The sequence below is a fragment of the Drosophila navojoa genome, chromosome 4 (assembly GCF_054131105.1).
Source record: "Drosophila navojoa isolate 15081-1374.11 chromosome 4, UAZ_NAV_1.0, whole genome shotgun sequence".
NCBI lineage: Eukaryota > Metazoa > Arthropoda > Insecta > Diptera > Drosophilidae > Drosophila > Drosophila navojoa.
The window spans coordinates 17,267,337-17,282,018 of NC_142892.1; the positions used below are offsets into that span (position 1 = coordinate 17,267,337).

General features: G+C 35.7%; 3 protein-coding genes and 1 long non-coding RNA gene across 4 annotated transcripts; 2 read left to right on the forward strand and 2 right to left on the reverse strand.

Moving 5' to 3' along the window:
* Nucleotides 1–494: 494 nt before the first annotated feature.
* LOC108650657 (uncharacterized) lies at nt 495–1,820 on the reverse strand. Its single transcript, XM_018099867.3, has 3 exons — nt 1,318–1,820; nt 858–1,261; nt 495–775 (listed from the first exon to the last, which is right to left on the reverse strand). The coding sequence occupies exons 1-3, from the start codon at nt 1,471–1,473 to the stop codon at nt 595–597; spliced, it is 741 nt and encodes a 246-aa protein (XP_017955356.1). The 5' UTR covers nt 1,474–1,820; the 3' UTR covers nt 495–594.
* Nucleotides 1,821–1,983: 163 nt separating this feature from the next.
* Nucleotides 1,984–3,094, reverse strand: LOC108650250 (uncharacterized). The gene is made up of 3 exons (XM_018099369.2): nt 2,748–3,094; nt 2,266–2,687; nt 1,984–2,203 (listed from the first exon to the last, which is right to left on the reverse strand). The coding sequence occupies exons 1-3, from the start codon at nt 2,913–2,915 to the stop codon at nt 2,032–2,034; spliced, it is 762 nt and encodes a 253-aa protein (XP_017954858.1). The 5' UTR covers nt 2,916–3,094; the 3' UTR covers nt 1,984–2,031.
* A 1,210-nt stretch (nt 3,095–4,304) lies between these two features.
* On the forward strand, nt 4,305–5,386 carry LOC108650251 (uncharacterized). Its single transcript, XM_018099371.3, has 4 exons — nt 4,305–4,521; nt 4,605–4,724; nt 4,782–5,044; nt 5,136–5,386. Exons 1-4 carry the CDS (start codon nt 4,417–4,419, stop codon nt 5,281–5,283), a joined length of 636 nt encoding a protein of 211 aa, XP_017954860.1. The 5' UTR covers nt 4,305–4,416; the 3' UTR covers nt 5,284–5,386.
* Nucleotides 5,387–13,599: 8,213 nt separating this feature from the next.
* Nucleotides 13,600–14,585, forward strand: LOC149091454 (uncharacterized). Its single transcript, XR_016196844.1, has 3 exons — nt 13,600–13,773; nt 13,835–13,932; nt 13,973–14,585. It is a non-coding gene; the product is annotated as an uncharacterized LOC149091454 (long non-coding RNA).
* Nucleotides 14,586–14,682: the final 97 nt, after the last annotated feature.

Here is a 14,682-nt window from a genome sequence, read left to right on the forward strand (position 1 = left end):
ATTAATAATAAATTAAGTTCTGTTTTATTAATATGGGTTTCTGTCTATCAAAATTAAAATATTAATAATAATATTTGAACTTATAAATAAATAAATAAATGAATAGATAAATATAAATAAATAAGCACATAATCAAATAAATAAATATGTGAATAAATAAATAAATAAATGAACAAGAAAAAAAATCAAATAAATAAATAAGTGAATAAATAAGTAAAAAAAAAAAATAAATAAATAAATAAATGAATAAGTAAATAATCAAATAAATAAAAAAGTGAATAAATAAATAAACAAAGAAATGTATAAATAAATAAATAAAATAAAATAAAAGTAAATAAGTAGATAGATAAATACTAAATAATTAAATAATTAAGTAAATAAATAAATAAATAACAAATAATTAAATACACAATTTAACATATCAATCATAGCAATTAATTGATAAATCACAAACTTAAGCAAACTAACTAAACTTATCTACTTTACCAGCTTAACATCCAAAAATTAACATAATTTACATATATTTAATACAAAAATACAATCTCGATCGATTCTCAATATATGTACATATATTTATTAAATTTTCCACAACATTCAGCCCAATATCTTCAGAAATTCACTGCCCAAATGATGCACATCCGAAAAGTGTGCCAAAAGGGACTTTGCACAATTAGCATAGACCTGATCACAATTGGCGCCCGCATGTCCCAAACGCTCCGCATGTAGATAATCGTTATCCGTATGCTCTGACAGCGCATCTATTGAGCTGGAAGGACTTCAAACACACACAATTAATCAAAGCAGAGCTTCTCGCCCTCCCCCTCTCACTCTCTCTTTCTCTTTCTCTGTCTACTCACGTTAGCAGTATGTGCAGCAGCTCGCCCAGCAGGCCGTTGCGCTCATCAAAGGGCGCTGCAGAGCTCTCACAGATGCTCTTCAAGACGCACTGCCGTCCATTGAGATTCATGCGTATTGCCATGGTCTCGAAACTTTTGTAGATGGCCCAGCGATAGCCACTCAGAGTATGGGCGGTCTCCTCCATGAGGCTGGGGGGTATGCCCAGCTCCTGGTCGGTTTTCTGCATCGTCTGCTGGAATAGGGTGGCATTATCCGGAAGCTGTCGCTCGGTGATGCCGTGCACATCCTTCACGCGCAATTGCTTGGCTCGATTGGGCAAATAGTACTGCGCCTTCAACACATAGCCCGTGGTCATGGACTCAATATTCAGATCGTCCACGGGTATGCCAAAGCCCGCTATGAACTGCCGAGTAAATTGATTAACAGCCTGATGACTCGCCTCAGCTGCTGCTTACCGACCTTAAGTCTGGCTGGATGGGATCTGGGATAGATGAGGGGCAGCCAGCGCGCCTTGCGCACCAGCAAATCACTTTCATTGTGCAGCTCAGAGGAGAAGTTCTGATTGTAGGCACCAGCCACAGTCAAACAAGACAATATCAAATGCAGAAGGATCATTATTATCTCTCTGGAATAGGCCCGAAATTCAGTCCGCACAGTTTCAGCTTTGACAACCGACTAGAATCAATGGAAAAGAAAGTAACTTACTTTCTACTTAATCGAAAACAAAGTGACGAAAAGAAAAACGAAAGTGCCAAATGATAGTGGAAAAAAATTGCCACAAAAACAAATCAAGTTTCGTTGAAGCTCAGCAACACTGGTCACAATATTTTGGACGCCAGTGTGCGCTCATTTCAGTTACATACATAAGTATATGAATGTGTGAGTTTTCCTATAAGAGTAGACATCGCGTTCTGTTAATTAGCGCCTAAACAGACTCAAACGATTTCATAAAGTACACTGAGCGAAAACTTGGAGTTTTGTAATATGGGAAGCCTGCCTAGAATTGTTAATGAATTTCTTAGAAAATCTATTAGTCTATTTCAGACTGTTTAGTTATAAATACAAAACTATGTTAATTGAATTAATATTCACATACGATATATCATCGCGTATATATCGTATGATATAGATAAACTAGAACTTCACTTGGTTTCACTTTAATTGCTTTATTGTCTAAAATACGAAACTATCTAGATTATCACGTAGCTCGCTAAAGTGCTGCAGCAAGCTGCGCTGGCACTCCTTAAAGACGCGATCGCATCCAGCGCCCGACTGGCCCACCTTCTCGGCATAGTAGTACTCATTGTCCGCGTGCTCAGACAACTTATCCACCGAGGCCGAGGGCCTGTAAATAAACGGAGGCGTTAGCCCACATCACACACCACATTAATCCAAAGCTCGACTTACGTTAGCAATATGTGCAGCAGCTCTGCGAGAAGTCCATTGCTGAAGTGAAATGGTTCCTCGGCCACCTCGCAAATGCTTTTCAGCACGCAAATTCGGCCCTGGTAGCCCAGCTTTTTGGCCAGTCCCTCCAGGCCCTTATATACCGTCCAGCGATAACTACTGAGCACTTTGTTGGTTCTGGAGAAGAGCTTCTTGGTGCTCTTGCCCAGGTCATCGACGCCGGCCAGAAAGTTCTCTAGCATGGGTCGGTGTCGACGTGCACCCACCGAGCCCAGCGTGGGCACCTGATTAATGGGCAAGGCGGTGGGCGTACGCAGCGAGTCCGGCGTTTCGGGCAGCCAGTACTCCGCCTTTAGCACATAGCCCGTCGTAACGGCCTCGTAGTCGAGATCCTCCAGCGGTATACCGATGCCGCCAATGAACTAATGGCAAACGGACTCCATTTAATTACACCTTCATCACATTTGCAGCTCTCCACTCACCTGTATGCGCGTGGGCGACGTTGCTGGGAAAATCAGCCACGGTATGGGTGATCTCTTGGTACGCTCGTTCTTCGTTCTGCCATAGGTGGCAGTCTCACCTGAGCAGAAATTGCTCAGTATAAATACACACAAACAAGTGCCCACGTTCAGCAATACTCTCGTTTTCATTATGCTTTACTTTATTTATATATCTATATATATAATATTTTAATTAAAACTCTTCAGACAAGACGCACGTTGTTAATGCTTTGCCCAGCAGCGCGTTACTGATTCCCACAGCTTATCAAAAAATAAATAAATAAAAGAACAAAGATATTAAAATTCTAGCTAAAGCATTTATTAATGATACAAACCTAACAGAATTGACTGACTTGGCGATGCCCTATACAAGCACTGAAGTGCGAAACATCTTTTACATATAAAAAGCAGATGCCTTTGTAGACAATGAAATTTCATAAAGAAATATTTCTTGAGTTTTTATTTTTATAAATTGTTTGACTAAATAAATTATCTAAATATATTTACCACTTCTACAGGGTATTTCAATCGCCATACTATATATGAAAAGAAAAAGTTCTACTTTCTTGCTGCAACTTTATGGGCGAAGAGAAATGCTACAAATTCTATTAATTAGCGCCAACCAATTGACGCTTTTCACTCTGCTGGGACTGGGCTACGGCTGCTGCTGCTGCTGCTGCTGCATGGCCAAGTTATTCGGCCAACTCAGGCAGAAGCTGTGAAAACTTGCATATTCCAGTTAGAGCTGAGTTCTTTGCATTTCTTGCCTGACTATTGAGTTATACCGAAAATTCATTCATAATTTAAAGTCTAGACAGCAAATTTTGAGTGAAAATTTCATGAATTAAATTGACATATTTGAGTGGAGTTTGTTTAATGCTAAATGAGCTTTTATTATAACAAATATTTGTAGAACAACATTTTTAATTTTAAATATGTTAGATTAATAGGAATCAATTTTTACTTTTTAAACATTTTGTAATATTTAATTTCTTTCAGACAATTTTTATTTACAACAAAATGTTTCGTATGAAATTTAATTTTTAAAAATTCCTGTTTTTACGCGCAGAATGTATATTTGAATAATATATTTTAGTATACAGATTTTATGATACATATAGGTTTTTTTTTACTAATATTTTTACAAAATGGAGCTATTAAAATACACTTTATAAAAATAAAGAAAAAAAATAAATTTTTTAATTTGATTTAAAAATGTATTTCCATTAATAAATATTTTTCATATTTTTATTTAATTTTTTTTTATTTTGCTATTTTTCTTAGTTTTTTATTATTATATTTTTACTTTACATTTTTTTTTAATTTTGTTTTTTTTTTATTGTTATTATGTATTTAAAAATCTATAATTTAATATTTAATTATTTAAAAAAAAAATAATGTTGTTAATGGTGTTTTTTTTTTTTTATAAATATTTTAAAAACCTAAAACCATTGAATTTTATACTTTATTTACATTTGTGGAAAATTATTATTCGAGATAGCTTTCTCACTTTTTCTTAAAATAAAACTATACCCTATAATATTTTGCCGCCATATCTAACCCATTTAGGCTGTTCTTTAGAACATTTTCGCAACTTCTTTGCTAGCTGCAACTGGAAACTGCAAACAGTTCACTTAGCGCATTCAGCGAGATGAGTTCTAAGCTTCGCAGCCTCTCAGTGGGAATCATTCTAATTTTGCTGTCTATTCAGCAAGCTGAGGCCTTCTTTTTCTTTCCACGCGGTGCCTCAATAGGTGTAAGCAAAGTTGACTTCAATCCAAATATAAGAAAAGAAACAAAAAACCTAATTACAAAATAAAAACTTCATTCGTCATTCAGTTTTTAGCTGCTGTGGCAATTCCATTGGATCTGACGTATCGCAATGTTTATATGGCCTTCAATTTTGAGTCGAACTACGGCCTGCCGTCGAATAATTCGTACCATGAGTGGATCGATAGGGTAAGTGAGCAGTGCTTGAATTCCCGCTGGGCTGCCCTAATGCTTTTTAACTTAAAGTGGGATCTGGACGAGAGTTTCCTCGGCGTCGGCAGCGATGTAACGCCCATAGATGGACGCACCGCTGATAACCTGGAGAAACGTTCGATTGCGGCACCGCCCCGGTTTACACGTCACGACTTCTACAGAGCGATTGTTAGCTATTTGGGTCAGTATGGCTACAATGGCAGCGCCTGTTTGCTGCGCACCATCTGCGAGGTGAGCGCCGCGCCGCTGGATGCCCACAACGGCCTATTGGGCAGCATATTCAAAATTCTATTCATGTAAGTTTTGAGGGGGCACTTTTATGGAGTGACCCCAGCCATCGCTCGGACACAATTCCAGATCTAATTAGTGGCCTCACGCCTTTCACAGGCCAACAACTAGCGCCGCCGAGCAGCGACTCCAGCACGTGGACAGCCTCTATGCGGCATCGGAGCGCGGCACGCGCAATCTAAACTGTGCCGATTACGTGGCTGGCTGTGCACACAGTATGCTGGACATGATAAGCGTTATGCTCTAAATCTGTAGAGTGTGCTCACATATGCACTCGGAGAATGCAGTCAATGGATTTGCCAAAAATTGCATCTTGCACCAGCTCAAAGTGGACTGCATTTGATTGATTCAGTGGCAATATATTGAAGGGGAGTAGCTTATGATATTTATAATATTTATTCTGCAACCAGTTGTTGCCTATAAAATAAAAAGAAAAAAATTACGATAATAAACTGAATGAAGAAAGAATATATATAAAAATATATACAGCTACTATACAAATTGATTTATAAGTTATAGTTGTAAAAAATATAATAATAATAAATAAAAGTAAAAACTAACTATAAAATATAACTTTAAAAATATTTATGAAATATTATGAACCAATTTATATTTTTATTTTATTTATTTATTTTCTTTCATTTTTTTAGTGTGTAATTGTCTTTACAGTCTGTCCGTTTGGACGATAAACAAAAATAAAAACTATTTAATTAAATATATTTTTCAGAACTAATTCATGACCAATTCATTTCATTACGATATCATATATAAATTATACTTAAATGAATTGAGTAAATGTTCAAAGGTAATAAAACCCAATAAAATGGAAATATTTATATTATATTATTAATATTCGTAATAAATTAAATAAATATCCAAGGAAATTAAAATAAATACTAAATTAAATTATCAAACAAAGTTATAACTATTTAGTCATTTTTTTGCTCTTATTTATTTTTAAAATTGTATAATTTTATTTTTTTTTCTTATTTGTTTTTTTTTTTTTTTTTTTTTTTTTTTAATTTGGTAATTATATATAATATTAAATATAATTATTAAAACCCTTTTTATAAATTTTCTTTATAATATATTTAAAATTATTTCTTTTAGTTATTATTAAAACTTTTTTAAGTAAAGTACATATTTTTATACAGAATAATCATATAACCTTTACTCAAATTAGTTTCAGCCAATCTCTGATCAATAGCTGTGAAAACCGACTTGCCACTACAAAAAATAAAATCAACAATAACAAAACTATATTGTATATGAAAATCTCGTTTTCATATTTTACTTTTGACATTTCGCATTTGCAGAATTTTGCACAGTGTATTTTACTGAAATAAATGCGAAAATCTGTGGCAATGTTTGCATAACAAACAAGCAGCCAACAAATGTCGCTCGCCTGCTGCGTGAAATGTTTTAATTTCGCTTAAAGCGCTTAAGACACCGCATCGTCCTGGCAACAAAAGCAGATGATGGTGATGAGTAGGGTCTTAAGCTGGCCGCAAAGGGAATCCGCAAAACACACACACATACACACACGCAGTTCTTTACAGAGAGTGAGTACTGTGCGTTGATATGTGCTGATGCCTCGCGTTTTGTTCAAGAACAAGTTTTTATTTTTATTTATATGTTTTTTTTCGTCTCTTCTTCTTCTTACTGCTTTGGCAGCTCAGCGCCTCTTTGATCGCTTTTTCCGCTCCCTTTGTGAGGAGAAGAAGTGAACTCCTTTTGTTTGCGGTCTGAGCCCTGTCAACAATGCCGTACATATGTTCCTACACATACACTTATTTTACTCTCGTACTCCTTTTCTCTCTTTATTTATTATTATTATTATTTGGGCTGTTTGTTATTTCTTTGATTTGATTTGCCGCCTTAAGGGGACCTTGGCATTGTTTTTTAAGACTCTCAGCGCTCGTCGCTCTTTGACGGACGGGTGAGAGGCGAATTACGCCTTCTTTGATTTTGCCAAAAAAAAAAAGAAGTAAACCTATTGAAATCATAATTAGAAGACAAATGCTTTCAGTTCCCTTCGCCACAATGGACAGGCACTGAAGCTGAAGTACGACGTATTTGCGTCGTAATGCGAAGCAAAGGATTTCTAAAACCTACATAAGTGCTAATAAAGGCACCAAATTTCCGTTCAGCTGTGGCCGAGGAAGCTATTTCGGGAGCGATGAGCATTGAAGTTTATGTTTATCTTACATTAGAAATTTATTTAATATGCTTGTTTACTATTTATAATACGATACTACTAATAAATATAAAAATTATTGTTTATACAAACAATTTATCATATTTTTAATATTAATAAATACTTAGGTATTTTTTTTTATTTATACAAGGTAGATTTATCAAGCTCAAATTTTAATATTTATTTGTTTATTATTTATTGTATATTATATATATTTTTTGTATATACATATTATTATATATACATTTAATATATTTATTATTTTCTTATAATTTTATTTATTTTATTTTAACATTGGCATTGATTAGCTTAAATATTGTTGATCTATATTTCAGACCATATGAGAAACTTAAACTTTTACATATTTATATTGTAGTTATTAGTTAGTATTTATTATAATAACCTTTAGGTTGAAGGACATAGAAGGGAAAGTTTGTCTAGTTTCCAATTGATCAGAATGCAATAAGAAGTTTATCAATCTATCATTTCTAAAAGCCACAGTCTCGCTTGAAAATATTCTGATTGCCTTGATGCGACTAATAAATTGTCTTTCAAAAGTAGTAAATGATTAAAGAGTTTTTTTTCCAGAAATTATCTCCAATAGATAATCAAATCTATATAAATGCTAGATATTCTCTTTATACTACATACTCTTACAAACTGCATTGACAGAGGCAGTTCCAGGAATGAATTCTGAATATACATATGGCTTGACAACCCCTGCATAAGTAATTTCTAGCTAATCAGGTGCCACAGCAATGGTGAACTGAGCACCCTACGGAGCTGCACGCAGTCTTCCCTCACAGCCAAGTCACACAAAGTTGCAAGCAAATCAGACTTCACACAAAGCTCGCCAGGTGTGAGTCGATAACGTCTCGTCTATAAAAATTGCGTTTCCCATGGGCGCTACTTAAAGAATTCTCTCTCCCTCTCTCTCGTTTAATGAGGTTTTTTTAGTTTGCAGCACATCAAAGTCGCTTCGCTGATTTATGAGGCCTAGTTTTCATTAGCTGTTCTTCATTATGCGTGAAGTTCATAGCAGGCCGTATGTGCACTAACATTTAATAGAGTTGTCAAAAAGGCAAACCACATAAAACGGCAGGTGGTTGTGGCTGTGGCTGTGGTTGTGTCTGTGGCTGGCTGCCGCACTCATTTCCTGTGGGGAATTGGTTTGACTTGCTTTGGCTTGCATTTGGGGCTGCTACAAATTGATTTGTAATTAGCTGCAGTTGCAGTCAACAGTATGATTAACTTGGCATTTGGCGTGGCCGACAGGAACAGCCCACAGCTGGGGCTGGGGCTGAGATCGACGTCTAGGGTTACACAGCCACAGCTGTGCGCAGGCGTGGACGTGTCTCTAGGAATTTTACATGTAGCCACTTGAGCATCGTCTGGCATAAATTACACATAAAGGAATGCATTATCCTGGGCATTAGCCTAGGCAATTGACAGCTCCTTTAAGTAGTTGGCTCCCAGCTAACATGTGTGGGCGTTCCTGCTCCTGCTGCCGCTGCTGCTCCTGCTGCTGCTGTGGCTTACCAGACATGTGTCAACAAATGTTGAAAGTATCTTGAAAGTATCCATAACAACATCATATGTCGAGCTCTACCCAACAATCCTGCTGCTGTTGACAATTCACAATTGTCGTAAATCAGTGCAGCATGAAGTGCATTAGCTGTTGCATTTGTGGCTGTGGCAGTGGCTGTGGCTATGGCTGCTTTCATTCATTTCAACAATTGCACTAGTCAGTTATTAAATTAGAGCATAATCCACTTTGACACGCGCATATAAACATTAATTGAATTCACAAATGAGCAGTTTATATGAAATTATAAATTAACTAATTAGCATGTCGGTTATTATTATTATTATTATTGTTATTATTTAAACTGATATGGCCGACGTTTGTTTTTTTCTTTTTGCACCGCGTTTTTACACGCCCCAACAATTGGATTAAGTGCATCAAATGAAATGGTATTTTAACTGCCGCTTTTAATATTAAAACACACTCGCACGGCATACCAATAAAATCCATTTAAATGTTTGCGGGTTATCCTGCTTAATTTTAATTTAGTTAATGAAATGTTTTTGTTCGCGATTTAAAGCACAAAGGAATGAGGACAACGCGCTGCAAATACAAATGAATTATAATTTGTATTATTGAACTAACATTTATTATTCAAGAGCGACGAATAATACGGTAAACTATACAACGAATGGCAATGGCAGTTGTTAAAATACACGGAGCGTTTATCCTTCGACATTTAGCATATTATTTACTTAACATAATTATTTATATACTTATGCTATTATAATTCATTAAAAATAATATTAAATTGTTATTTAACAACATTTATTAGCTTCAAGTCCTGCATATGCAATTTAGAGATAATATTTATATTTATAAAATATTAATATTAGATTAAAAATACCAATAAATAAATGCTAATATAATATAAAATTGTATATAATATATTAAATTATAATTTATTAATTATTATTAATTTAATATTTATAAAATATTTATATTAAATAAAAATAAATGAATAATAAATAATAAAAAAAAAATAAATAAAATATTATATGATTGTATTTATTATATTTAAATGTATATTTAATATATTCAATTAAAATAAAACTCAGTTTAATATTTAACAAATTATAAAATTTATAATTAAGATGTATAATATAAATAAATTAATATTATACATTAATTAAATTTATACATTTAATAATAAATGAAATTACATTTTTAAATACTTATAAACTATAATTATCAAAGCAAAAGCCCGCCACAGTATTAGGGCATTTAGTAGTCGAAAACTCTCGCATTGCACCTTGCCTAAAAATCTAATTAACGTTCTTAGACAATTTCTATTCATCAAAAATGCTGCTTATAAGCATTTCTCCCATACATCTTTCGATTAGTTTCATTTGACTGAGCTGCTTCGACTTTCTTATCCAAGAATCTTGACTATTCCATCAGCAGCAACAGCAGCAGCAGCAGCATGTCGAATCGCTGAGCAATGCAACAGTCTAATCATTAGCTGTTGTCACTATGTTCCCACAAAAGACCTGCGTTCCCTCACCTTATCGCCGACATCAACAGCCATCAAAATTCATCGTTTTCATTGCATAATAATGCAAGAGAAAAGGTCATCATCATTCATATTCATAGGGTATACATATATATATATATATATATGATGGTGCTGCTGCTGCTGCTGGCTCTGCAGAAATTCGAGCTCCTCTTCCACCCCAGAGCAGCACTGCATTCATAATTTGATCGATTGCAGCGCTTCCAAACTACTTTGACATTAATTGACTCCAAATATGCACAAGCGCATGAAATTATGAAAATCATATTAAAGTCAACCCAGCCAGGCGAAGGCTGAATGAGCCTTTTGTTGCCCGAAAACCGAGTAAGAGAGAGAGAAAAAATTTCTTGTATAAAAAAGAAATAAAAATCTACCGGGCCAACTTCATAAATGCTAATGTGCCTGGGCTGCCTTGACGGGCGGCTAAGAAATGATTGATGGACCTGGCCAAGCCAAGGAACAAACAAAAACCCAAAAACCAACAAAAAATATATAGAAAACTGCGTTGAGGTTTCTATTTACTATTGAGTGCAAAATTATGCGGTGCACACCTAGTAGGAGCAGCAAAAAAGGATCAGAGTAGCAGAAGAAACGCCCTTGGCCCATGGAGGAAAATCTCATCTTCGCCTTTAGGGCACATTTTCGGCAACTCCTTGATCCAATTTAATCCCACGGCTTAGCCACAACGAGCCGGACCTAAGCGCCTTAACGCATGTTGCAACATGCTTACGAGACCCAGGCGAAGATTTAGTTGTAATACCCGAGGGCAACAGTGCAAATATTTGCAAGTATGAATGGAATCTCGGTTTCACAGTGATCGACAGGCTCTTTGTCCAGAAGGTTCTGCAGAAAGAGCGGAAATCTAAATGTTTGTAGGTGGACTTCCCTAATGACAACTCTATTTGCTGAAACGCCTTTGTCATTTACATAATCTAGTTGGATTTAAAATTGAAGATTACTCGAAACAAATCTCCTTTGTTAACTAGTTCAATGTTTTGCATTTACAGCTCTGTCTTGGCCAGGCCAAGATCTAGCAAGCAAACCAATTTGCTGAGCAACCACAACATGGTCGACAGCCGACAGTCGTCTGCCGTCCAAGTCCAACAAGAATAAATGTATTCTCAGTTATATTGTATATTATCAGACGTTTTCTGGGCTCTCATCCTGTGCGTGCGTGGCGCCGTAAAAAGCATTTTGTGTAAATGCGGCGCAAACAAGCTCGAGACTAATTACAGCCAAAGATAACACCAGAAAGCAAACCGCACCAGGATAATAATCTAAGCAAATTTATCAACAGTCGCACACGCACACACACACACACACACACACTCGCCAAGCAAAAGTAAAAGAGAGAAAAAAGGCCACATAAAATTATAAAAAGCCCCAAAGCTTTGCATGTGTGCAACACCAAGGAAGACATACACAAAAGGATACAAGTGAAAAATTATGCGATGGAGACTAGAGCCACAGACAAAACGCAAACAGCCAACCCATGCATAACCCATAGGCCAAAGGGCAGCCTTAGCATTCAGTACAGTTGTTTGTTAAGTGTGAACTTGAAGCAGAAAACATGCCACGTGCCGCAGGCCAAAGCAGAAAAGGACTCGCACTGAGCAAACTCAACTAGGATATGTCAGGGGAAAAAAAAGCTGGAAAAAATGAACGAAAATAACGAAACTTTGATGCACTTTAAATAATTTTTAGTAAGTTATTTATGATGATTATTTATCATGTATAAAGAGAACTTAGACTAACAAGAGGAGTAATTATTAGGATAAAAGAATAAAGGCTTATAATGTATATAATATAATACAGCTTGGAAAATTATTTTACTTCACTTGAATTCATCATGTGAAAAAATTTGTGAAGCTCTATAACTCTAAATGTTTGTTTTTTTTTTTTTTTTAAATAAAAGAATTTAAATCACATTTATACAAAAAAAAAAATAATTAAATATGAGATATATATATATGATATTATCTGTAGTTTTTCCATACGTAAGCAGCTCACCAAGTGCTAAGTATAAACAAGGGAGTTCCTCATACAATATATAATATTAATATGATATTTCAGAAACCATTTCCAATAATATAATTTTTTAATACAATATATAAATATTTTAGAATATTAATTAGAAGAGTATTATTAAGAAGCCAGTGCTATTCGTAGCTAGTATTAGTTTTAAATATTGTAGCTATTAACAAGATATAAAAAAAAAACTTTATATCATTATAATAATATATAAAAATAATTTATTTATTTATGTGGTCAGCAGAAATGAATAAATTTTTATAAAATATTCTCATAATAGTATATCTTTTTTCTGTATAAAATAACAATATACAGGACTAGAGCTAATAAAGTAATACAAAGGCATATATGTATGTATGTATGCAGAGAATCTTATTTTAAGAATAATAGAATGATTTTATTATTATTATTATTAATTAAATATTTATATTATTATTTAAATGTATAATTTAATGCCATACGAAAATGGCAATATCATTAAGTAGAAAGAAAGAACTCACAATTTCTATTTTTTTATTTATTTTTATCTAAACAAATTAGCTAAAATGTTTGCCAATGGAAATTGGCTCTGTGAATTAGGAACCAACTTCCATTGGCATGCAGAGATATTTGCAAACCAAAATGAATCTCAATCACAATATACTAAAAGGCTGTTTGGGCTGCATTTGCCACCAATTCCCATTGGTAATATACTATTAATGGCCCACATCGAAATAAGCCTTTGAAGTCGCAATCATGTTCATATAGTAATTATACCCTTAGCCGCAAAACGGAAACTGTGTGAAAATTGCATGTTGCTTGAGTAAAATAACAGAAATTTGTTTATCACACAAATAACCAAAAGGCAAAAGGCCTCCAAAATGTCTGATATATAACACCCACATGCTCCACCCACACATATATGCCCGATGCCTCCCCTCAAGTGAAGGTAACAGCTTTTTAACATAAATTTCCAGTTACACGGCAGGAAGTCTTCGCCGTCGTCGTCGTCGTGCGTCAGTTGCTTGCCACACAATTTCCATTAGCACATGTGACGTTCCCGCTGGCGGAGGGAGATGGAGGGAGACGGAAGGCACGGCCATTTGACATTTTAAGGAGCGCCAAGAGCACAAGTGGCGCACAGGTAGGTCACAGGGCAGCACCGCCTCGCTCAGCTCAGCTCAGCCTGGCCCAGCCCCAGCCCAGCCCTGCCTGACATGTCAACTGCTGAGCGCCACGCACAATTTGAGCTGAAATTCTCAAAGGCAATATAAAATACATATATAAGCGATGGACTAGCGTTAAATACACATAGGTGAATAGCGTGGCCAAATGCAAGGAGAAACCTGCAGCTACGCTCGTCCCAAGTCCCAGTCTCCCACAGTTCAGTTCCAGCGTGTATTCCCCCAGCTAGGAGCGCTGCACACCTGTGGTAAGCTCTCAAATTTCAATGCAATGCTCAAATAGAAATTAAATGCCAGACCGCATTTTAGACTAATGCCAAAATTGCGCGCTCATATCAGCTTACATCAGCAGCAGGAGTCGAGGCAGCAGCAGCAGCATCCCTAAACTCCCACTCCTAAAAGGACAGGTATACCACATACATATATATACATATATTTATATGGCAGGCAACCTGAATCAACCACAACATCTACACCTACTTCCTCTGCACAGCAGCTATGTCATATGAGACGCTTTGCCAAAATAAATACAAAATGAACAAGAAGAAGACGAAGAAGAAGTAGTAGGAAAAAAGCGATATCGAATACATGCCTGGGCCAAGCAACCACAATGCCAAGGAAGTGGAAGTGGTGGCCCGCAGCAGCACAGGAACAACCCAACACTTAGTATCGGAAATGGCTCATAGCCGGGCCGCCCAGCTGCCTGACTGCCGATAGATGGCCCATAGATAGCGGTTGGCCCTAATAGTCGGTGGTCTGGGCCCAGTTAAGTGTTTTGCATTTGCAATGCATAAAGCAATCTCTCTTCATCCAGCTCGCTCTCTCTCTCTCCCTCTCTCTCTCTCTCTATCGCTCTTTTTTGACATGTGCAAATTTTAGATGGATTCCCGATAAGTTTATGCGAAGCAAAAACCGATTATAAACGAACGATTCGTCCATATTGTCAAAGGCCGAAAAAAAGGTAAATTGAGTGCATGCAGGCAAACGAGCCTAAGCCCTGAAATCATTGCCAACGTTAATAGATGACAAAGGTAGAGTCAGAAAAAGTAAAATACGGAGGTCGTAGGAAGGACTTTTTGATGGGAGAGCAAGACTTGAATATATTTTGCAGGCAACTATTAAAGTCTGTTGACAGAGAGAATATATTGTCATATATG